A 25702-nucleotide genomic window follows, 5' to 3' on the forward strand; every position below is an offset into this window, starting at 1 on the left:
TGGTATTAATCAAAAACAGAAATGTAAATGGGAAAAGTGGATGAACTGTTAAGTCTATTTGCTAAAGTTCAGCCCAGGAGAGCAAGTGAAACCCCAAAGCCACAATATTACCTGTACTTCAAAAGACTGAGGAGTGAAATGTTCTGTTCTGTGCTTACCAGGCCAATGGGCACAAGAATGGTGAGTATTGCCATGTGATGCACGAACATCAGGAAATCCTTCTGCACAAAACTTTTGACTGCTCTCATGACGAGCTTCTTTCCATCCATATTCTCCTTCTCTAAGCTTCTGTACCAATGACACAGATACATGGCGTAGGTGTCGTAAGTCATGTATGGAATTAAAAACCACAGATATGCGGTGGCCAACCAGTGCCTAGAAGGAAAAACAATGAACAAGAAGCAATGGCTGCTTTAGTGTAGTGATCTGCAATACCATGGCCAAAAGGTGTACTCCAGCCTTTCTTGACTGAATTGTCATTTATATAAACCTGTGGCCTCATTATCTCACGTGAATCAGCTCTGAAACCGATTTAAACAGTATTACTGGGATGACCTCAATTCAGAACTATCTAAATTTAAAACTAGCTTGAAAATCCTCCTGTTTGAAGATTGTCTTCCTATAATCCCTGACTAGGCTCTACCAAGACAGCAGGGGGATGATTGATACAGATGGGAAATCCTAGCCTACACATGCTCACTTACTTCTCCACTCATCCTATCTCTTTCCTATATGAATGAAAGTCCTCTTTCTCTAATTTATGTATTTGATTTTAGTCATTTAGACCTTGATGGGAGGTAAACCAAATCATGAATAAAGAAAAACTTGGATCTCCCTATTAAAAAATAATTAACCGATAACATCTAAAGAGGGCGCTAAAGGGTAACAAAGCCTGCAACGATGACATGAATCCCGTATCATCCCAAGGAAGTGAATCTGATCATGTGAAGCAGAGAGAAGACCACATTTATGAGCACAAAGGGATGGGAATACTACTAAGTGATGTTCTCCAACTCTTGACCAACTCTACAGCCCTGGTGGTAACCCCATGGACCAAGAATGCTTTTATGGTCTAGGGAGGTGTCTAGCAGCATCCTACTCCTTCCACTGCTATCTTGGTCAATGATGGCACTTGATCCTTAGTAATATGTCAGCAGGCACTACTAAGAGTCAATCTACCAAATAAGGTTATACTTCCTAGTAAGGACAGCTATCTAGGCTGATCCCTAGCAATGCATCCCCACTAAGGTTGTCCAGAAAAACCTAAAGTTGGAAAAACCTTGCAAGTTGAAGTTTTTACCATAAATTTGATTGTGCTTGATCAGAAAATACATTTTTTTTAAATTTTCTAAAGCACATCCTACGGTCGCTCAAAGCCATTGATTACATAAAGCTCCGTTTCTCTTAAAATTTGCTAATTTTTTTTGCTCAATAGAGCAAGTTTTTGGATTATAGCTTTAAACTTTTATGTTTTCACACTCAGCAATGATACATTGATAAAAAAGACATTTTATGCACAAAAGATCTAGCAGTATTTTATTACATGAACCTTCAATATTTGCACTTTATTGTAGAAAATAACAGAAATTTAACATATACTGCAAATTTTTTTGTATAAAATGTATTTTTATCATTGTATCATTGCTGAGGGTGAAAACATAAAAGTTATAGCTATAATATTTGCTCCATTAAGCAAAAATAGCAGCAAATTTCAAGAAAAACGAAACTTTATATAAACAGTGGCTTTGAGGGACCCCAGGATGGGCTTTACAAAATTATTTTCTGACCAAGCACAATCAAATGCATGGGAAAACTTTAATTTGCACAGTTTTTCCAACTTTAGGTCTTTCTGGACATCCGTGATCCCCGTACATTGGCTGGGAGTCAGGCACTGGTAATGTTCAAGATGACAGCACTTCCCTGGACTATGGGGGTTCTCTGGCTGAGGAACTCTCTGGGCCAGGCACAAGGGCTAGAGTGCCCAGGCACAAATAACCTTGGAGGTGGGGTGTCTATCAGGCCTGCTTGGGCCATGAGTCTTCTTAGGCACGGTGCTGCTTTTCACCTCAGATGACCCTGCTGTTCCTGCATAGGATCACTGCGTAACCCTGAGCTGAAATGAAGATTCCACAGTAAAAATTCTCAGTTTGTCTTGTTTGCAGGCCTACCACACTACCCTTTAGAGCAGTCTCTCAAAACTTTTTTAGCTCTGGCACACTAAACGGAGCAAATGTTTTACACGACATATTATAATTGAAATTATAAAATTGCACAACGAACAAAAAATTAAATTTGAGAGTTGTTTATTTAAAGTTATTTACTGTTAAGCTCTGTATGGGTAATTGTAACAACGGTGAAACTAATGTAGGTAGAATTGCTAATACTACGATGGATGTGCTTGTTTTTGACTCAAAATGCGGCTCGATAGCCGACAAGTAAACATGCATTTCATCAACCACCATTTGCAGTCGTTCCCTTTTTTCAATTTAATTTCTATCGGAGATGAAAATCCAAGTTCGCAAAGACAAGAAGATCCAAAAGGTAACAAAGCCTTGATTGCTTTGTTGCTCAAGTTAGAATAACTATTGCATAAAAAATAAACTAAAATTACTTGCCATTAGTTTTCAAGAACCAATCATGTCAAAGAATGATGTTTGTCTGGATGGTTGTATCCTTATGCACACAGATGTTCATAATATTTACAGATACACACAGACACACATAACATTGACAAACTGTTGCGTACGCGATGTACATGTCATCTATTCTAGTATATACTTATAAAGGGAATTTTAAAAAATAAAGTAAAATTCTGGAATCTCTTGTGGTACACCCAGAATCTCTTTGGGGCAGTTTGAGAGACATTGCTTTTACAGAAACGTGCAGTATGTTAAACGTGCATCGTCATGGTATGTTAAAACCCCTTCTGCATCAGGAGTAAGCTTAGCACGGGAAAATCAAAACTAAACTATGCTAGTTATTATACCAGCTCCTAAGTCATGTGTAACTCCAAGATGTGTGGCCTAATCGGAGACCAGCCTGAGAAACTGCCCAGTCTCTTCTCAGATTTCCAAACAAAGTATTATCACTGAGGAAATATGATCACATCATGCATTGTTATCGTGAACTGCACTGGTTGCCTGTGGAGGCAAAAATTATTTTTAAATTGGGATGACTTTGTTATAAAGTACCGATGGGTCAGGTCCCTTCTTTCATGACAGACTTGTTTTGTTATTCCTCTACGCATTATTTACATATTAACAAAAGCTTTCTTCATTTTTTCACCATTCAAGAGCTCTAGATCAAAAAGAACTCTTTCATTTCAGATTACATTGCAGGATAAAGATTTTAAGCGGCTCTTATCCTCATCTGTTTCTTATCTTCACTTTAGGAAACAACGCAAGACTTTCTTGTTCTCTAAGTTTCTTGGTTCTTAATATTAACGTATCCATCATTTTAATTATGTTTTCCAGTTAATCTTTTGTTAACCTCATTGAACTTTAAGGTAATTGTGATTTAGAAATAAATTCTTATGTTATTTTATCACTTCAGCAAAGCAAGAGGCTCGCTGCTTTCTAGAGATTAGTCACTTCTAATCAATTTCTGCTGCTATGAGCACAACTAGAAACATTTTTAGAAAGCCATTTCTCCTAGCCTCAGGGGTCCATTTTGCAGAAAGGGCCCCTTAGGCTTAGGCTTCTACTTATAGTGTATGTTAGTGAGGCCAAAGCTGTTTAGTATCATGTGACAAGGAAGCATTTGATCAGTTCCTCAGCTGATAAAAAGCACAAGAGTCCGTTTGTTACGGTCGTATCAGGCATGCTGCTCTCTTGACCCAGACAAACATCTACAGAGCACGCCAACTCTTGCTAGCTAGTAAAGGGTAAAAGGGTAGTTTTCTAGCGCCAGTATAAAGAATAAAATGAGAGATTCCAGAAAAGTAGACTTCTAGCAGCAGAGAAAGCCGCTGGGTCCTATGTGCAGCTTTCCCAAAACCAAAAGACAATGTCTATGGGGAGAGTGTGGCGCAGTGGTTAAAACTACAGCCTCAGCACTCCGAGGTTGTGGGTTCAAACCCACGTTGCTCCTTGTGACCCTGGGCAAGTCACTTAATCCTCCCCATTACCCCCAGGTACATTAGATAGATTGTGAGCCCACCAGGACAGACAGGGAAAAAATACTTGAGTACCTGAATAAATTCAAGTAAACCATTCTGAGCTCCCCTGGAAGAATGGTATAGAAAATTGAATAAATAAATAAAATAAATATTAAATGTAGCTCAGAGACTCAGACAAGAGAATTAGAGAATGACACGGTGACAAAATTCATCACCGTTTCCGTCCCCGCGGATAACCGTGGGAAATAAACCCATGTCATTTTCTAGTCATCCTCTGTCCTTCTAAACCAACATTATTCAAAGCAAAGCTTGCGGATCAGTGGTTGTGGCCATTCATACTCTCATTCTTATGTGAGCCAAGGATAATGAAGCCATTGTGACATCACTGATGTGATTGGTTCTTAGGCACTGGTGGAATGAGGCATTATGACATCACAATATCTGCTCTGGATACCAGAGACTGTCATTCTGTAGTGTCTATCTCAACTTCAATCCTTCTACACCAGCATTCTTAACATAGTAACATAGTAGATGACGGCAGATAAAGACCCGAATAGTCCATCCAGTCTGCCCAACCTGATTCAATTTAAATTTTTTTTTTTTTTTTTCTTCTTAGCTATTTCTGGGCAAGAATCCAAAGCTTTACCTGGTACTATGCTTGGGTTCCAACTGCCGAAATCTCTGTTAAGACTTACTCCAGCCCATCTACACCCTCCCAGCCATTGAAGCCCTCCCCTGCCCATCCTCCACCAAACGGCCATACACAGACACAGACCGTGCAAGTCTGCCCAGTAACTGGCCTTAGTTCAATATTTAATATTATTTTCTGATTCTAAATCTTCTGTGTTCATCCCACGCTTCTTTGAACTCAGTCACAGTTTTACTCTCCACCACCTCTCTCGGGAGCGTATTCCAGGCATCCACCACCCTCTCCGTAAAATAGAATTTCTTAACATTGCCCCTGAATCTACCACCCCTCAACCTCAAATTATGTCCTCTGGTTTTACCATTTTCCTTTCTCTGGAAAAGATTTTGTTCTACGTTACACGAGAATGGTATAGAAAACCCTTTAAGTATTTGAACGTCTGAATCATATCTCCCCTGTCTCTCCTTTCCTCTAGCGTATACATATTCAGGGCTTCCAGTCTCTCCTCATACGTCTTCTGGCGCAAGCCTCCTATCATTTTCGTCGCCCTCCTCTGGTCCGCCTCAAGTCTTCTTACGTCTTTCGCCAGATACGGTCTCCAAAACTGAACACAATACTCCAAGTGGGGCCTTACCAATGACCTGTACAGGGGCATCAACACCTTCTTCCTTCTACTGACTACGCCTCTCTTTATACAGCCCAGAATCCTTCTGGCAGCAGCCACTGCCTTGTCACACTGTTTTTTCGCCTTTAGATCTTCGGACACTATCACCCCAAGGTCCCTCTCCCCGTCCGTGCATATCAGCTTCTCTCCTCCCAGCATATACGGTTCCTTCCTATTATTAATCCCCAAATGCATTACTCTGCATTTCTTTGCATTGAATTTTAGTTGCCAGGCATTAGACCATTCCTCTAACTTTTGTAGATCCTTTTTCATATTCTCCACTCCCTCTTCGGTGTCTACTCTGTTACAAATCTTGGTATCATCTGCAAAAAGGCACACTTTTCCTTCTAACCCTTCAGCAATGTCACTTACATACATATTGAACAGGATTGGCCCCCAGCACCGAACCCTGAGGGACTCCACTAGTCACCTTTCCTTCCTTCGAGCGACTTCCATTAATCACCACCCTCTGGCGTCTGTCCAACAGCCAGTTTCTGACCCAGTTCACCACTTTGGGTCCTAACTTCAGCCCTTCAAGTTTGTTCAACAGCCTCCTTTGAGGAACTGTATCAAAGGCTTTGCTGAAATCCAAGTAAATTACATCTAGCATATATCCTCGATCCAGCTCTCTGGTTACCCAATCAAAAAATTCAATCAGGTTCGTTTGGCACGATTTACCTTTTGTAAAGCCATGTTGCCTCGGATCCTGTAACCCATTAGATTCAAGGAAATACACTATCCTTTCTTTCAGCAACACTTCCATTATTTTTCCAACAACTGAAGTGAGGCTCACCGGCCTGTAGTTTCCTGCTTCATCCCTGTGACCACTTTTATGAATAGGGACCACATCCGCTCTCCTCCAATCCCCAGGAATCACTCCCGTCTCCAGAGATTTGTTGAACAAGTCTTTAATAGGACTCGCCAGAACCTCTCTGAGCTCCCTTAGTATCCTGGGATGGATCCCGTCTGGTCCCATCGCTTTGTCCACCTTCAGTTTTTCAAGTTGCTCATAAACACCCTCCTCCGTGAACGGCGCAGAATCTACTCCATTTTCTCGTGTAACTTTGCCAGACAATCTCGGTCCTTCTCCAGGATTTTCTTCTGTGAACACAGAACAGAAGTATTTGTTTAGCACATTTGCTTTCTCCTCATCACTCTCCACATATTTGTTCCCAGCATCTTTTAGCCTAGCAATTCCATTTTTTATCTTCCTCCTTTCACTAATATATCTGAAAAAATTTTTATCTCCCTTTTTTACATTTTTAGCCATTTGTTCTTCCGCCTGTGCCTTCGCCAAACGTATCTCTCTCTTGGCTTCTTTCAGTTTCACCCTTTCTGCTCTCCTCTTCTTGGGTTTTTTTATATTTCATGAACGCCAACTCTTTCGCCTTTATTTTCTCAGCCACTAGGTTGAAGAACCATATCGGCTTCTTCAAAGCAAAGCTTGCGGGTCAGTGGTTGTGCCCAATTATACTCTGATTCTTCCCTCTCTCCTTAAAGAAAGACATGAAAATGGTTTCCCGTGGTTATCCGCGGGGACGGGAACGGTGATGAATTTTGCACCGTGTCATTCTCTAAAGAGAATGTCCCAGTTCCTGGCATTTGAATTCAGCTGCAACTTTCACAACCAGCTTCCAGAGCAATCAAGTACAGTGGTAACTACAACTTTTAGTCTATATGAGAAAAAGAAACAAAATTCCTTGCAACCGGCCTAACTGCGTCAGCTGGGTAGGGAAACGCTGCTCCTTTTCTAGGGTCAGTGCAAAATAAGCCAAGGATGAATGTCGGGATATCGAAGCACATTATAGATTCCGTTACAACTATGGTGTCTGCTTTCAAAGCTAGAGAGAGTTGTAAAATAAAAGGAGCTGGGGAGGGAAAACAGGATGATGCGTTTGCAGACAATAGAACTACCCTCCCTTTTACGAAGCCGCTTTAGGCTTTTTTTTTTTTTTTAAATCGCCAGCTACAGCAGTATTTGCTCCGACGCTCATAGGAATTCTATGAGCTGGCAATAAAAAAATTAAAAAAAAGCCTAATGCGGCTTCATAAAAAAATTAAAAAAAAGGGGGGGGGGGGGTTAAGTGAGATAGCAGAATTCAGCTGCATGACTCATATTCCGTGAGAGCCGTTATACTCACATTACACCTCTCCTAAAGGCACTTCACTGGCTTCCCATCTGTTTCCCCAATACTATTCAAACTCCTCTTACTGACCTACAAATTTATTCACTTGCTTGCCTCCCGTCCTCTCTCCTCATGTCCCCTTATGTTCCTCTCCATGTGTTCTGCTCAGCTGGTAAGTCCCTCCTATCTGTGCCCTTCTCCTCCTCTGCCAGCTCCAGACTCTGTCCCTTCTATCTTGCACCGTATGCTTGGAACAAACTGCCCAAATCCCTATGGCGGGCTCCGTCTCTGGCAGTTTTCAAGTCCAAGTTAAAAAGCCCACCTCTTCGAGGCTGCTTTCAATTGCTCTCACCTTGCATTCTACATCTCCAACCCGATATGCCACGTCTGTCCAAGTTAGATTGTAAGCTCTTCTGAACAGGGACCATCTATTAAATGTCACATGAACAGTGCTGCGTATGCCTTTCAGCGCTATAGAAGTGCTAAATAGCAGTAATAGTAGACACTAGACAGTGCTAGATGAGAAAAGTAGCAATCAATATCCAGCTGGTGATGGTGATCATGTTTTTTTAAACACTTAATGGTGGAGGAGGGGATAAAGTGATGGCCGGCTAAGTTAGACCCACATATTCAATACTCGACCATTTGTGGGCACCAGCATTGAATACCTAAGCTTGACCAGATAGGGAGAAGCTGCTAGAGGTCATGGTAGCCATTTTGAAGGGGAAGCCATGATGTATGTGATGTAAATGCGCATGAGTCGAGTCTCTTTCATTTGAGAGGAAGCTCTGGAATGAGACGGCATAGGATGAAGTTAAGAGGCGATAGGCTCTGGAGTAATCTAAGGAAATACTTTTTTACAGAGAGGGTGGTAGATGCGTGGAACAGTCTCCTGGAAGAGGTGGTAGAGACAGAGACTGCATCTGAATTCAAGAAGGCGTGGGATAGGCACGTGGGATCTCTTAGAGAGAGAGAAAGAGATAATGGCTACTGTGGATGGGCCGACTGGATGGGCCATTTAGCCTTCATCTGCCATCATGTTTCTAAGTGGGCATTGCTCCTGCCCTTGTACTGCTAGACCACCAAGTTATCTAAAAAGGTAAGGCTTACAAGGTGGGGGTAGATCCTTGGGGGGGGGGGGAAGGATTGGAAGGAGGATACTGAACACGTCAAGCCGGTAGTTATGTAGCTGCCAGACAATATTCTGTGCTGGTATCCGCATAGCCAAGAGAATATAATTAGGCCTGTGCATTCCTATATGCCCACTTAGCTATGTGGGCACTGGAACTGAATATTGCTGGCTCCTCCCCGAACTCTGCCCTTATAACATCCCTATGTGGCCCAGCTCCCAAATGAATAGTTAGTGATACTGCCTAGAGAATGACACGGGGGACAAAGTTTTCCCCATCCCCAAGGGAATTCATTTTCCCATCCCGGCAAATTCTTTTCCAGTCCCTTCTCCATTCCTGCAAGCTCCATCCTCATCTGCACAAGCCTAAAACACTTTAAAATCATAAGTGTCTGAGGCTTGTGCGGTTAAGGCAGAGCTTACAGGAATGGGGCAGAGATAGGGAGAGTGACTGACAAAATTCATGGGGAAATTGAGTTCCTGTGGGGATGGGGAAAAATTTGTCCCCATGTCATTCTCTAGCACTGCCTTCTTAAATTACTTTGAATATTGATGTTGCAGTGTCCACTTCCACATCCCCCTCCTCTGCAGCCTCTCTTTCTCTGTTAGTACTTCAAGGCCTTAGTATAACATGTAAAAGGACAGACAATATTTTCTAACCTCTTGCCAACCCAATTCCCTAAAGTCTCCTCTCATTTGGAGGCATGGACCCCTTTTCAATATCTAAAAGTTTAGGGGCTCTCATTCTTTCTGCACTAATCATGCTTTTCCATTCTCTCCCTCCCCCATTTCTTTTTCCTGTCAAGCACCTCCCCACTCCTTCGATCCATAAGTCTCTCATCACTAGCCCTTCTCCACAGGTCTCTCCTTCCTCATTTCTTCTCAGACCCATCCCAGTCGCTGAATTCCTAATCTCCTCCTCAACCCAGCACATCCTCATAATTCTCTCTCACACCTTCCAGCTACTTTTCACCATCTCTTTTCTCCCCCCACTTTATCTTCTTCTCTTCCAGTCCCTCCTTTCCACCTCCTCCCAATCAAATCTCCTACTCTTCAACCCCCCCTCCACCCCCACAAACCTGGTCTCTATCTTATAGGTGTCCCCTCTAGCACCCCCCCTCCTCCCACAAGCTAACCTGCGAGTTCTACAGCTGGTGCTCAGCTTTCCTCTCAGCCTCTCAGCCTCTCCCAGCAGAAAACTTTGCACTTTATATCCACAGGCATGCAAGTTTTAATTTAGAACTTGGGGGTTTGGTGGCAGGCAGAGGTACTTTACTACCACAAACATTATTTACATGCAGGGATATAGAATAATTCCGTGGTTTTCTGTCCCTTATGTTCCTGTATTGATCTCTGGTGGTGCAGTGGTTGAAGCCACAGCCTCAGCACCCTGAGGTTGTGGTTTCAAACTCACACTGCTCCTTGTGACCTTGGGCAAGTCACTTAATCCCCCACCGGGCCAGATAAGGAAAAATGCTTGAGTACCTGAATAAATTAATGTAAACCGTTCTGAGCTCCTTGGGGAGAACAGTGTAGAAAATTGAACAAATAAATAAATAAAATTTCTCACCTTCCCTACCAGAGCCTATTCCCAACTGCCTTCCCTTCTGTCCTGCTTCTCCCATTTTTGCTCCCCTACCAAGCTGCTTTTCAGCTGCTATGTCCCCTCTGTGGCCACTTCGCTGATGCTTTGCTACCTGTCCTTCTCCCATGGCCCTTTCTTTCTCTCCCCCTGACCCCTTTCTGAATGCCTTCTCTCCTTTCTTCTCGGCCTGCAGTCTCTTCCTTGGCCCTCTCCTTCTTGCCTTCTCCACAGCCTATATATATATAACCCTAACCGGTGCTACTGGTCACAATGCCAAGCTTCTCATACACTCTGAATAAAAAAGCCCAACATCCCAGGGTTCAAATCCCACAGCTCCTCCTGTAATCGGAAGCAAGTTGTTCTGTCTGTGGTTGTCTGAAACACCCAGACAGTAAGCTTTTTATGAAAGGTACTCTTCTCCCTCCATGTGCACGGTTTCAGCATTCGCGATTTCAATAATTCATTGGTTTTAGCTTGCTGGCTCCTCCCCCCAAATTACATCAGCTTGCATAGAGAAATTGCTGATTCCAGCACTTTCTTCACCGTGTTTTGCCTCTCCTTCAGGAATAGGCCATGTTATTCACGGTTTCACCATATTCACAATGGTTTTTAATAGAAAACAGCGAATAACATATGAAAAAGTTATTCGTGGTTTTTCTGTATTTGCGGTTCTGTTAATCCCCGATCACAGCGAATGCGGAGGGAGAAGTGTACTCGCAATCCTATATAATAAAACGCTAGCCATGCATGCGCACTCAACTGCGTGCTTCTGTTTTCCCTGATCTGTGAGATGTAAGTCCATGGCATTGCAGGAGTGCGCATGCGCGCCTAGGGTTCTTTTCAGTTCGTCTTTGTCGTCGTCTTCGCCCCTCCCCCTCCCAATCCCCGTTGAGCCTCTCACCCGATTTTCCCTTCTCACGGTTTGGCCAGCTCCCTTAGTCCCTTGCCGCCGCCACCCCTTCCCTTCCCGCGGTCGACATACCTCTTGGCTCCAGCAGCGGCCGCAGCACTGTAAACACACTGCTTCGCAGCCTCTACTGCCTTGATTTGCTCTTCCGTGTCCCTGATGACATCATCAGAGACGCGGCAATGCAAATCGGGGCAGTAGAGGCCACGAAGCAGCATGTTTACAGTGCTGTGGCCGCTGCTGGAGCCAAAAGGTTTGTCGACCGCGGGAAGGGAAGGGGGTGGCAGCGGCGGCGGCAAGGGACTAGGGGAACTGGCCAGACCGCGGGGATGGCGCGCATCTTCAAAAAAGTGTAGGCGGAAGGCGAGTGAAGGAGTTTCAGCTCAGAGGAACGGCTGGAGGATGCTGCAGGTGGCCTATGCAGGTAAACATTCTCACAGGAGGGGAAAGGGGGCTGCTTCGGGGGGAGGGGTGTGCTGGGAGGCAGATCGTTTTGCTTAGGGGGGAAGACAGAAGGGGGGCCACGGAGAGACAGGGAGGAACTGGAGCGGGAGAGGGAAAGGGGCCTGCTTTTGAGAGAGGGGTGTGCTTGGAGGCAGACAGCTTTGCTTGGGGGGGGAGACAGAAGGGGGGCCAAGGAGAGACAGTCAGGGAGGAACTGGAGGGGGAAAGGGGTCTGCTTTGTGGGATGGGTGTGCTGGGAGGTAGATAGCTTTACTTGGGGGGGAGACAAAATGGGGGGCCACGGAGAGACAGTCAGGGAGGAATTGGAGAGGTAGAGGGAAAGGGGTCTGCTTTGGGGGAGGGGTGTGCTGGGAGGTAGATAGCTTTGCTTGGGGGGGAGACAAAATGGGGGGCCATGGAGAGACAGTCAGGGAGGAATTGGAGGGGTAGATGGAAAGGGGTCTGCTTTGGGGGAGGGGTGTGCTGGGAGGCAGACAGCTTTGCTTGGGAGGGGAGACAGAAGGGGGGCCACGGAAACACTGTCAGGGAGGAATTGGAGGGGTAGAGGGAAAGGGGTCTGCTTTGGGGGAGGGGTGTGCTGGGAGGCAGACAGGTTTGCTTGGGAGGGGAGACAGAAGGGGGCCACGGAGACACTGTCAGGGAGGAATTGGAGGGGTAGAGGGAAAGGGGGCTGCTTCGGGGGAAGGGGTGTGCTGGGAGGCAGATCATTTTGCTTAGGGGGAAGACAGAAGGGGGGCCACGGAGAGACAGTTAGGGAGGAACTGGAGGGGGAGAGGGAAAGGGGGCTACTTTCTAGCACCCGTTAATGTAACGGGCTTAAACACTAGTGCTCTATATAATGCTACAATAAATCTACAGTGAAGGAAGTGTGGCTACACAACACAGCTGCTTCCCTGAAAGCGCCCAAGCTGAGCCCAATTTATGCTGATTTGCTAAAAATCCAAGTCCCCTCCTTTATAAAAATCATTTTGAGTATAGAAATCATGGAAAAAAAAAGGGTAATACTTAGGAGATTTAGCAATCTATAAGAAGCCACATTACATTACTGACTTCTATTCCGCCTGTACCTTGCAGTTTTAAGCGGATTACATCAAAAGATAACTGGACATTTCCAGGAAGATTACAATTAATGGCGCTGATAGCTAATTCAATTTTGAGGTGAGGTTACAAAGTGGAAAAAAGAGGGGAGCCGTCAGAATGAGCTGGAAATATAGAGAAGGTTGCAGAGTGGATGCTGGTTACATTGTTGAGTTTTGGGGGGCTCTTACAGGTAGGGAGAGGGAGAGGAGAGAATAGCATGGGGGAATGGAAGGGGGGGGTTAGGACATCTAGATGAATTTTTTGAATAGTAGGGTTTTGATTAAATTAATGTACTACCGCCCTTAATGCCCCTGTTTAGTGAATACTTTCCAAAAATGTTCATAAAAACTATTGTCTCTAGGTCTTACTTATTACCTATCGTTCCTTACGTCTCTGCAAGAGGAGACTATTATCAGCCCGGAAACAGTAGCCAGCACAGCCTGAACAGAAGATACGAACCTGGAATGCAAAAGAAAAGAATGCAATGGCACCAAAAGTTTTCCATCTGATGGTGACAGGTTGGGGGGGGGGGATGGGTGCATGCAGGAGATGCTGGGACAGAAGCGGGGCAAGTGGCCCGCCCACGGACCCCCTCGGCACCCCTGCCCCACTGGCCGCAGCTTCCTCCCCGAAGCCCAAGCGCGGTTACCGGGTGCCGACCAGGGAGCGGTCCGCCATTGTCCAGCCGGGCAGCGCCCTGCGAGCACATCTTCGGGCCAGCAGGAAGAGCCCCGGGAAGAATAGGGCGCCGAGCCCCAGGACGTGCAGCATCCTCCCGCTAGCTGCGGCCGAAACGACACCGCGGCGCTCGGACGGACGAAGCTCGTGCGCAGCCGCGCCCGCCTCTGCCTGGTAGGAAGAGGAGGAGGAGAGCGGATCCGGAGTACAACCCCCCCCCCAGCTGCAATGTGAAAGTTGCCAATGAGGATTCCCCACCCCTCACACAGATGCGAGGAGGGGAGGATCATCGCAGCCCCGCGCGGGTGCAGATGCGCGAGCGGAAGAGGACTGCCTCCCCCCCCTTCCTTAGTCTATAAACCCTGTCCTGGAGGACCTTCAGGCCAGTCGGGTTTTTGGGATAGCCCTAATGAATATGCATGGAGCAGATTTGCATGCCTATCACCTCCATTACATGCAAATCTCTCTCATGCATATTCATTAGGGTTATCCCAAAAACCCGATTGACCAGGTGGTCCTCTAAGACAGTGATTCCCAACCTTGTCCTGGAGGAACACCAGGCCAATCGGGTTTTCAGGCTAGCCCTAATGAATATGCATGAGAGAGATTTGCATATGATGGAAGTGATAGGCATGCAAATTTGCTTCATGCATATTCATTAGGGCTAGCCTGAAAACCCAATTGGCCTGATGTTCCTCCAGGACAGGGTTGGGAACCACTGCTCTAAGACAGGGTTAGGGAACCAGGGGTCTCAAAGTCCCTCCTCGAGGGCCAGAATCCAGTCGGGTTTTCAGGATTTCACCATGAATATGCATGAGATCTATTTCATGCCCTGTTTTCATTGTATGCTAATAGATCTCGTGCATATTCATTGGGGAAATCCTGAAAACCCGACTGGATTCCGGCCCTCCAGGAGGGACTTTGAGATTCCTGCGTATGGATGTGGGGGCTTGAGCACCCCCAACTGAGAAAATCCCTCCACTGCATCCAAGAAACGCTAACTTCTATGGGGTAGTGGTAGCCCCATCTTTTTTGAAAGGGCGGCGGGAGGGGGGCTGATCCCCGTTCCAATTACTGGGGAGCAGCTGCAATGCTTTGAAGAGGGAAGGGAGTAAGATCTGTGGGATCTTCATTTTACCCTGATCCCCCTCTGAAGGGCAGGAAAGGCGGGCTCTGATCAGCGAGACTTTGCAACTTCTGAGCTTTGTTTTCATGGACCTAAAGCACACAGGTAGGAAGACACCACCCTATAGGAGGATTAGAAGGCTAGAGTTTACTTTGTTAATTTCACTGGCTGCAACTATGTTTATGTTTGTTCATTTTTTAATATCCTGCCTGAAAACCAATGCACGGACCAAAGCGGCTGTGCAGTCATAAAATCCAAAAGTAAGTCGAAAGGAACTGTACAGAAGACATTAAAACATTCTCATACGTTATCTGTCAGTCTGTTTGTATGCATTCTGTTGATAACTCTGATAACATTTGAAAACATTAATTTTCATTATATAATATTATAGTATATGTCTTTTAACGAAATGATTTGTCTAGTAATTTGATAGTTTTGATTGTCCTGCTGTCTTAGAAGTAAGTCATTTTATTCTGTTATTTTAACTGTATTATTCTATGTGTTTATGTCTTATTATGGCTTTTTCATATCTGAATATGATGTCCTTTTTATATAGTTTAAAGACAATAGACTGTTTTCAGTCCAATTCTTTATAAGCGAGTTTGCAAACAATTGGTATGTATAATGTCTTTTCACTATTACATTGTGCCACATACCTCTTCATGTTTTCAAAATCAGATATGCACTATGGTTGCTTTATCCTATTAACATTCTTATGGCTTCTCTCAGGCACTTTACAAATTTTAGTGCTTAATCTTAAACTCTAATACGGCACTTTTTCTTTTCGGCTTTTTTTTTTTTGGCACAATTTTTATCCTCTTATGTTTCTTGTCGATGTTTCAAGCCTCTCTATATAGCATGATCACACTTGGCTCACTCGTTTTATCCTGCAGTGGAGTATAGACACTAATATGCATGCTCCAGATTGGCATCACAGTCACTTCTTATCTTTTCATCTTTCTCTTTATCATTATTACCTCTTCCTTTTAGGACCCCGAAGGAAGGCGTGTTTGCCGAAACACGGACTGTGTAGGGTCCGGTTGGATTTGTACCACTGTATTTTTTATCATTGTACTTTTTTCATATGTCAGTGTATAATAAATTATCTCCAGAACATCTGTATCCACAGTTTTGGGGTTTTTTTTCATCGTTGATAACTCTGAGACATTCCGCACCCACATGCTGCACACCAAAGACTAAAGTGCTTTGGGGGTTTTTTCCTTATTTTTTCTTTCGTTCCTATCCAAATTGTAATTCTAACCCTATTTTCTTTTGTCTCCCGCCTGTCTTTCTCTCTCATATATCCCTTTTTAATATGCCAATTATTGGTTGATGTTTCTTTGTAATTGTTTTCTTTTTGTACGTATTAATGGTATTGTTAATGGCATTTTTATTATGTTCATGCTCTCCTTTTTTTATATTGTAAACTCACTTAGAAATTAGAGAAGCGATTAAATCAAATTTTAATAAAACCTTGAAAGTAATGTCTTTCTAACATAGTTCTGAATTTTTTTTAAAACACTTGTTCTTATAGAACCAAAGGTGGAAGAATTCCATAGCTTCCTTGCAAGGAAAAACATGCTGAATACAGATTCATAGTGTGCTTGTCTGGGAACTGCTAAAAATAAGCCAATGTGAATCAAGTGATCGAGACGTTAGCAGTTTTCCAGTCCAAGGGGGCTCTGCAAGGACATCTCTCAATTCCCAAAGTACATAAAGGACTCTATCCACTCGGTCGGGATGGATATGGCAACAAAGGCAGAGGGGCTGGAATCACTATGGATCAAATTACCCGGAAACAAGGGTGCGGGCATAAAACTGGGGCTGTACTATCGACCACCTGGTGCACCAGAAGGAGTCGGACACGACTTGGAAGCAGAATTGAGACAGGAATGCAGGACTGGAAGTGTAACAGTGATGGGGGACTTCAACTACCCGGGAATAGACTGGAGTACGGGTCACTCCAACTGCACTAGGGAGACAGGATTTGTAGAAACTGTGAAGGACTGCTTCATGGAGCAACTAGTCAAAGAACCGACGCGAGGGGGTACTACTCTTGACCTCATCCTAAACGGATTAGGGGGGCCTGCTAGAGGGATAGAAGTGGGAGGACCACTAGGAAATAGTGATCACAACACGATCAGATTCACATTAGAAAGAGAGACACCCATAGTAAGGAGGACCGCAACAACTGCGCTGAATTTCAAAAAAGGGAACTATGTTGCCATGAGGGAAATGGTGGGGAGGAAGCTCAGAAACATCTTTATGATGGAGACTGTGGGAAGCGCCTGGACCCTATTCAGGGACACCCTGCAGGAAGCACAGAAAATGTACGTCCCCATTTTCAGGAAAGGCTGCAAGAACAAGCGATCAAAGGACCCGGTTTGGATGTCAACAGAAGCAAAGAAGGCGATAAAGGACAAAAAGGTATCCTTCCGGAGATGGAAAAAGGACCCAACGGAGGAAAATCACCAGACACACAGGAAATGCCAAAAGGAATGTCACCGGGAGGTTAGAAAAGCAAAGGGAGAATACGAAGAGGGGCTGGCCAGAGAGGCGAAAAACTTCAAGGCATTCTTCAGTTACGTAAAGGGAAAGCGACCAGCGAGAGAGGAGGTGGGGCCGTTGGACGATGGGGATAGGAAGGGAGTGATTAAGGAGGATACAGAGGTAGCCGAGAGGTTGAACACGTTCTTCTCGTCGGTTTTCACGAGCGAAGACACATCTAATATACCGGACTCAGAGGAGCTCATGAGTGGGGAACAGGCTGAAAAATTGGATCACATAGAGGTAAGTAAGGAAGATGTCCTCAAACAGATAGACAGGCTAAAATGCGGCAAATCACCGGGCCCAGACGGGATCCACCCAAGGGTTCTGAAGGAACTAAGACAAGAAATAGCGGGCACAATCCAGCATGTTTGCAACCTATCCTTGAAAACTGGTGAGGTACCAGAGGACTGGAAATTGGCGAATGTCACACCTATCTTCAAGAAGGGATCGAGGGGTGACCCCGGGAACTACAGGCCGGTGAGCCTGACTTCAATTATAGGGAAGATGGTGGAAGCTATGATCAAGGACGGCATTTGCGAGCACATCGAGAAGAATGACCTATTGAGAACAAGCCAGCACGGATTCTGTAAGGGAAGGTCGTGCCTAACGAACCTTCTGTACTTCTTTGAGGGAATAAGCAGTCGGGTGGACAATGGGGAACCCATAGACATCATTTACCTCGATTTTCAAAAGGCTTTCGACAAGGTGCCACATGAAAGGCTGCTTAAGAAGCTGTGGAACCACGGGGTGGGAGGGGATGTGCACAGATGGATCAAGCACTGGTTGTCGGGCAGACTGCAGAGGGTCGGAGTAAAGGGTCAATATTCTGACTGGCGGGGAGTCACGAGCGGTGTACCGCAGGGGTCGGTGCTGGGGCCGTTGCTCTTTAACATATTTATCAATGACCTGGAAAAGGAGTCAAAGTGCGAGGTTATAAAATTTGCAGACGATACCAAACTGTGCGGCAGAGTTAGGACCAGGGAGGAGTGTGAGGACCTACAAAGAGACCTGGACAAGCTTGAAGACTGGGCAAACAAATGGCAAATGCGCTTTAACGTGGACAAATGCAAGGTCATGCATATAGGGAAAAAGAATCCGTTGTTCAACTACAAATTGGGGGGGGTATTGTTGGGAGACAGCAGACTTGAGAGAGACTTGGGTGTGCTGGTGGATGCATCACTGAAGCCATCTGCTCAGTGCGCAGCAGCCTCGAAAAAAGCCAACAGGATGCTTGGCATCATAAAGAAGGGCATAATAACCAGAACTCGGGAAGTCATCATGCCATTGTATCGAGCGATGGTGCGTCCGCATCTGGAATACTGCGTTCAGTATTGGTCGCCGCACCTCAAGAAGGACATGGCGGTACTTGAGAGAGTCCAAAGGAGAGCAACGAAAATGGTAAAAGGGCTGGAACACTGCCCATACGCCGAGAGGTTGGATAGGCTGGGGCTCTTCTCTCTGGAAAAGAGGAGGCTCAGGGGAGATATGATAGAGACCTTCAAGATCATGAGGGGCATAGAGAGGGTGGATAGGGACAGATTCTTCAGACTGAAGGGGACAACAGGTACGAGGGGGCATTCGGAGAAACTGAAGGGAGATAGGTTCAAAACAAACGCAAGGAAGTTTTTTTTCACCCAAAGGGTCGTGGACACTTGGAATGCGCTACCGGAGGAAGTGATCAGGCAGAGTACGGTACAGGGATTCAAACAGGGATTGGACGGATTCCTGAAGGATAAAGGGATCATGGGATACTGAGGGAGGAGCTGGGAGGTAACACAAGTATAGAAAGCTAACCAGGTAATGAGTATAAACCAACCAGGTCGTGCATGTGCAAGACCGGAGGGTTAGGACTTCGATGGGAAGATAGGACTTCAATGAGAAACCAAGGTGGCAAGGGAGCCCCCTCTGGTGATACAGACAGGTCGTGACCTGTTTGGGCCGCCGCGTGAGCGGACTGCTGGGCGGGATGGACCTGTGGTCTGACCCGGCAGAGGCACTGCTTATGTTCTTATGTTCTTATGTACCCTGGGGTGTAGATTATCCGGTCCCATGGCTTTGTTCACTTTTAGCCTCGATAGCTCCTGGTAGACACTGCTCGCGGTAAATTTAATATCCCGAAACGGGTCTTCCGAGCACTCCCTTGTCTGCAGCTGTGATCTGGATCCTGGCGCCTCACAGGTAAAGACCAAGCAGAAGTAGCCATGAGTAGTTCGGCTTTATCTGAGTCTGAGTCTACATAGTTACCATCAGGTTTCTTGAGGCGCACAATCCCGTCTGTGTTCTTTTTTTCTGTCGCTAACATAACTGAAAAATGATTTATCCCCTTTTTTATCCCCCCCTTATCCCCCTCCCAGACTACTTAAATCACCTCTGTGCAGCTCTACTAGGCTTTCCTATGCCAGGTGCTGATGTTCCAGAGGTAGGTATGTACGTTTTTATTCTGATTTTTGTAGCGGTATGAGGGGATCAGTGAACACAGGGGGCACAATAAAAAGGTGAGTCAAGCTGCCCTCCCACCGATGACCCCCAGAAGAAAAATAAACAGAGGCAGGAGGGATGCCCACTCCCTCCTACTGATGTGAACCCACCTGCAGAGCCAAACTGACCCTCCCCTGCCATAACCCCCCCTCCACTCCCCTTCCCTCCCTTCCCACACTCCTCTCCCCATCCTTAGAAAAAAAATCATCACGAAAGATGCCCACTCCCTCCTGCTTTAGCCCCTTGGCTCCCCCCAACCCCCAACCATCCCTGTACCTCTGAATGAAGATGACAGCAGGAGGAATGCTCAGTCCCTCCTGCCCGCAGGCCCGCCACTCCAAAATGGCAGGCCTTCCCCTTCCCAGGGTATCCTGGGATGCATGGGGAGGGATTGACTCAGACATCTAAGACCATCTGATCTGGTATATCCTCCCTCTCTCTTGGGTCCTGCTTCCCTCCCCCCTCCCCCCGCTCCCAACAGGCTTGACCAGGTTAGGCAATGACTCAGGGCACTGATGATAAAGGTTACCCAAATCCCAGTCAGACCTTTAGGAGTTTGAAGGTAGACCAGGCTGGGATTTTGGCACTGTTTATCACCAGCGCTCTAGGCCAGTGCCTCACCTGGCCCATAGACTTAGCTGGTCCTGCTAGTCTACTTTTCCCTTATTTCACAAATTGATCATTGCAATTCGATCTAGGCAAGTGTGAGTAAACGTCAACTGAAAAGATGACAAATGTCGCAAAATTCAGCTGTTCATCTGTTATGTAGGGCACATAAATATGTTTAGACTACATTGGGAATGGGTAAAACGTGGACCTCATGGATCTAAACTACACACCCTTAAAAATCTGCTTACCCCAATTTTGGTAGCTGCAGTTTGTAATTCCAGTTTATCTCTGATAGACCTGTAAATGAGGATTCCACGACCTCGCACATGTCTGCCACACTACCTTAATCTAATCTAATCTAATCTAAACCTTAAGTTTATATACCGCATCATCTCCATACCTTAAAAAAAAGAAAGAAAAGGCGCGGCCTTGGCATGGGATCTGCAGGGATCCTTGTTTGAACTCCTAGGGACCTCATGGATCATGATCACCCCATGTATCCTCGTCTTACCACTTCCAGCGGGATCCGTGATGTCCGCAGAAGTTAAAACGAGGATCCGTAAAGTGAGCAAGATCCACAAGGTCTGCGGGAGTTTAAAAAAAATGAGGATCCCTGGGGACCCCACACCAGTGCCGCTTTCTTTTTAAGGTCATGGGCTTTTAGTTTTGTGGAGGGTCCGTGTTTTAACTTCTACTCTTGCAGATTTCTTTTCTCTTTGTGGTTGGGATTGGGAGGGGTGTCTTTAAACTATATAAAAAGGACATCATATTCAGATATGAAAAAGCCATAATAAGACATAAACACATAGAATAATACAGTTAAAATAACTGAATAAAATAACTTACTTCTAAGACAGCAGGACAATCAAAACACAGACCCCGCAGAGATCCTCATTTTAACTCCCACAGACATCACAGATCCTGCTCACCCCCCCCCCCCCCAAGAAGAGTAGATTTTTAAGGGTGTGAGGTTAAGATCCGTGAGGTCCGCAGAGTCAGCTACATTGACTGCCTATTTAGTATTGAATCTACACTTCTCCCTCCGTATTCGCTGTGATTGGGGATTAACAGAACTGCAAATACAGAAAAACCGCGAATAACTTTTTCATATGTTATTCGCTGTTTTCTATTAAAAACCATTGTGAATATAGTGAAACCGTGAATAACATGGTGGGAAACTTGGTCTGTTCCTGAAGGAGAGGCAAAACATGGTGAAGAAAGTGCTGGAAATCGGCGATTTTTTTGTAAACGCTTGGAATCGGTGATTTTTCTATGCAAGCTGATGTAATTTGGGGGAGGAGCCAGCAAGCTAAAAACTGTGAATAATCGAAACTGTGAATACTGAAACTGTGAATACGGAGGGAGAAGTGTAGTTCAAAATCTGTGTCTTGCTCATACAACCCACTATTCTGGTCAAGTTATCTTGCTAATCTAATCTAATCTAATCCGCTCCACAAAAAGGGATGTAGGTCAGAGGCTGAAAATTACAGACCTGTGAGTCTCACATCAATAGTGTGTAAACTTATGGAGACGTTGATTAAAAACAGATTGGATAGGATTCTGGATGATGAGAGGCTGAGGGATCCCTACCAGCATGGATTTATGGAGGGAAGGTCTTGTCAATCCAATCTGGTAAGCTTCTTTGATTGGGTAACGAAACAACTAGATAGGGGAGAGTCCCTGGATATAGTGTATTTGGACTTCAGTAAAGCCTTTGATAGTGTCCCACACCGTAGGTTATTGAACAAAATGAATACAATGGGACTAGGAGAAACATTGTCTGTATGAGTTAAAGACTGGCTCAGTGGTAGATTTCAGAAGGTGGTGGTAAATGGTTCTCCCTCAGAAACATCGGAAATGACCAGTGGAGTGCTGCAGGGCTCGGTCTTGGGTCCAATGCTATTTAATATCTTTGTACGAGACCTGCCCCAAGGACTTCGAGGTAAAATTGCTTTATTTGCCGATGACGCGAAGCTATGCAATGTAGTGGACAGCGCAACCGTGCCCAACACTATGAGGCAGGGCCTACTTTTACTGGAAAAATGGTCAAATACTTGGCAACTGAGCTTTAATGCCAAAAAGTGTAAGGTTATGCACCTTGGCACCGGTAACCCCTGCAGAACATACACCCTGAATGGTGAAACCTTAACAAGAACTGCCTCAGAACGGGACCTGGGTGTAATCATTAGTAATGATATGAAGACTACCAATCAAGTGGAGAAAGCTTCAACCAAGGCTAGACAAATGCTGGGTTGCATCTAACATAAAAACATAAGAAATGGCTTCGCCGGATCAGACCTTAGGTCCATCTAGTCCGGCGACCTGCACTCACGGAGGCCAAGCCAGGTGTTCCCTGCTGAGAAACCTTGTTTACTCGTATCCCTCAATGTGATTTGCGAGAAGGTGTGCATCCAACTTGCCCTTGAATCCCAGAATGGTGTTCTCCATCACGACCTCCTCCGGAAGAGCGTTCCAAGCATCCACCACTCGTTGTGTGAAACAGAATTTCCTGATATTTGTCCTGGGCCTGATGCCCCTCAGTTTCAGTCCATGACCTCTTGTCCAAGTCACACTTGACAATGTGAATAACGATGTTTCTTGCTCTATTTTGTCGAATCCTTTTAGTATTTTAAAAGTCTCTATCATGTCCCCTAGCAGTCTTCTCTTCTCGAGAGTGAACAATCCCAGTTTTCCGAGGCATTCTTTGTAGCTCAAATTCTCGATACCTTTAACTAGCTTCGTGGCTCACCTTTGCACCCTCTCCAGCAGAGTTATATCCTTCTTTAGGTAGGGAGACCAGTGTTGGACACAGTATTCCAAGTGTGGTCTGACCATTGCTCTGTAAAGCGGCATTATGATGTCCGCCGATCTACTCGTGATTCCCTTCTTTATCATGCCCAACATCCTGTTTGCTTTCTTTGCTGCCGCTGCACATTGAGCCAATGGCTTCAGGGTCCTGTCTATCAGTACCCCCAGGTCCCTTTCTTGTTCACTCTTGCCCAATGTTACACCTAACATTTTATATTCATGTTCCTTGTTTTTCTTACCCAGGTGCATCACTTTGCATTTTTCTATGTTAAACTTCATCTGCCACTTTTCTGCCCATTTCTCTAGCTGGTTCAAATCTCTCTGAAGTTCTCTGTCCTTTTGTGACCCAACTACCCAACATAGTTTTGTGTCATCTGCAAACTTGATTAAATTACTTGTTGTTTCATATTCTAGGTCGTTTATGAAAATATTGAACAAGATGGGCCCAAGAACTGAACCCTGGGGTACACCGCTCGTCACCTTCTCCCAGTCCGAGAACTTCCCATTTATGCCCACCCTCTGTTTTCCAGCCATTTGCCTATCCATCTTAGTATATCTCCTTCTATTCCATGGCTTTATAGTTTCTTCAAAAGCCTTGCGTGTGGAACCTTGACGAACGCTTTCTGGAAGTCCAAGTATATTATATCCACCGGTTCACCGCTATCGATTTGTTTGTTCACCTCCTCAAAAAATTGAAGTAAATTCGTCAAACATGACTTCCCTTTCCTGAAGCCGTGTTGCCTAGCTCTCATCAGGTCGTGAATTTCCAGGTGTTGCACTATGCTATCCTTTATTAGTGCTTCAACAATCTTCCCAGGAACCAACGTAATACTCATAGGTCTATAGTTGCCCGGTTCTCATCTCGATCCTTTTTTGAAGATTGGGATGACATTCGCTATCTTCCAGTCGTCTGGTATTCGCCCGGTTCTAATTGACAAGTTAGCTAGGGATTGTAATAGTTCTCCGATTTCTACCTTAAGCTCCTTTAACACTCTCGGGTGAATTCCATCTGGTCCAGAGGATTTGTCACTTCTTAGTTTGTCGATCTGATAGTATATCATGTCCAAATCCACATTCACTGTGGTGAGGCTATCCTCAATTTCTCCCTTGAATGCTCTCCCTGTTTCTGGCATTGATGCAGTGTCCTCCTTGGCAAAGAATGAGTTTAGCCTATCTGCAATCTGTTTGTCTTCCTTGATGCACCCTTTTCTTCCTTGGTCTTCGAGAGGGCCCACTGCCTCCTTAGCTGTTTTTTTCCCTTTTATGTATCTAAAAAAGGGCTTGAAGTTTATGGCTTCTTGTGCTTTCTTTTCCTCATAGGCTTTTTTGGCGTCTTTTACCGCTATGTGACACTTCTTCTGGTCGACCTTGTGACTGCTCCAGGCCTCCATTGTGTGTTCACGTTTCCATTTTTTAAACGATTTCCTCTTATCCCTTACTGCATCCTTCACCTCTTTAGTTAGCCAAGCTGGTTCTCCTTTGTTTTTATTTTTCCTTCCTTTGGATATCTGTGGAATGTAGAGATTCTGCGCTTCAGTGATGGTATTTTTTAGTAGGGACCATGCTTAATCGACCGTTCTGATTTTGGCTGCCTTTTTCTTGAGCCGTTTTTTAATCGACTCTCATGCTGTTGTATTTCCCTTTTCTGAAGTTAAAGGCTGTGGTTTGAGTCTTGGTACGTTTCCCCTTCCCGATGCCAATTTTAAAATTGATCACACTGTGATCGCTTGTCCCCAATGGGACCGTGACCTCTACATCTGTTGTCCTTCCAGTTATGCCATTTAGGACCAAGTCCAAGGTGGCGGTTCCTCTTGTCGGTTCTCCCACCATGTGTTCTAGGAAGCAGTCCCCTATCATTTCCAGGAACTTGGATTCCCTGCTGCAGTTTGAGGTTCCTAGGTTCCAGTTTATCCCGGGAAAGTTGAAGTCTCCCATGACCTCTAACATTACCTGCTCTACATCCATGGTTGATTTCCTCTATCATTTCTACGTCTGTTTCTTCCGTCTGTCCTGGGGGTCGATAATAGGAGGCCAATTTTTGTGTCAGCTTCATTTTGTCTAGGAATCTTTATCCAGAGGGATTACAATTTTTCTTTCCCTTCTGTCTTCCCTTCTTTGATAGACTCTACTCCTTCTTGGACATACAGGGCAATACCTTCCCCTTTTTGCCCTATTCTATCTCTTCTGTATAATTTGTATCCCTGTAGTACTGTGTCCCATTCGTTTTCCTCGTTCCACCATGTTTCTGTTATTCCAATGATATCCAGTTCTTCTCGTCTTGCAAGTGCTTCCAGTTCCCCCATTTTGTTTCCCAAGCTTCTGGCATTCATTTGAGCTCCCTTTGCACATTTGTGTACACACAATTGAGTTATCTTGGTGGTATCTTCTTGGATTTTTTAGTCTTCACATCCCTTTTTGTATTCATTTGCGCTCTATCTCTGTCACTTTCGATTTCTTCCCCTTTGTCTGAGCAGTTGCTTCTTTGGGGTTTCCTGATGCCCGGGCCATCGACTGGTTGTTGACTGTCGGCTCTCCCCTGATCTTTAGTTTAAAGCCCTCTCAATGGTCTTCTTCATGTTTTCAGCCAAGACTCTTGCTCCTTGCTTGGTGAGGTGTAGGCTGTCCCTTCTGTAGTATCTGCCACTTCCCCAGAATGCCGTCCAGTTGCGTATGAAGTCGAATCCCTCCTCATCGCACCATCGTCTCATCCAGGCGTTGATTGCTCACAGTTCAT

The 25702-nt window shown here is 45.1% G+C and overlaps 2 protein-coding genes across 9 annotated transcripts in view; one reads left to right on the forward strand and one right to left on the reverse strand.

Moving 5' to 3' along the window:
• TLCD3A (TLC domain containing 3A) overlaps positions 1 to 13702 on the reverse strand; it is a 43478-nt gene extending 29776 nt beyond the window's left edge. For 3 of the 8 annotated variants that reach the window (XR_004537118.1, XR_004537117.1, XM_033922262.1), the window contains exons 1-3: positions 13369 to 13649; positions 13109 to 13178; positions 159 to 375 (exon numbers count right to left, since the gene is read on the reverse strand). Coding sequence is in view for 5 of the 8 variants with exons in the window: in XM_033922262.1 (XP_033778153.1) it covers positions 159 to 375; positions 13109 to 13178; positions 13369 to 13490 (409 nt within the window). In the remaining 3 variants the exon portion in view is untranslated. The other 5 variants (XM_033922261.1, XM_033922260.1, XR_004537119.1 and 2 more) reach the window with 4 other exon arrangements.
• Positions 13703 to 14405: 703 nt separating this feature from the next.
• The window catches only part of VPS53 (VPS53 subunit of GARP complex), a 229844-nt gene continuing 218547 nt past the window's right edge, over positions 14406 to 25702 (forward strand). Inside the window, exon 1 of the mRNA XM_033921549.1 lies at positions 14406 to 14628. The gene's annotated coding sequence lies outside the window, so the exon portion shown is untranslated. The remainder of the gene's footprint in view (positions 14629 to 25702) is intronic.

This window comes from Geotrypetes seraphini, chromosome 15 (genome assembly GCF_902459505.1).
Source record: "Geotrypetes seraphini chromosome 15, aGeoSer1.1, whole genome shotgun sequence".
NCBI classification, from domain to species: domain Eukaryota; kingdom Metazoa; phylum Chordata; class Amphibia; order Gymnophiona; family Dermophiidae; genus Geotrypetes; species Geotrypetes seraphini.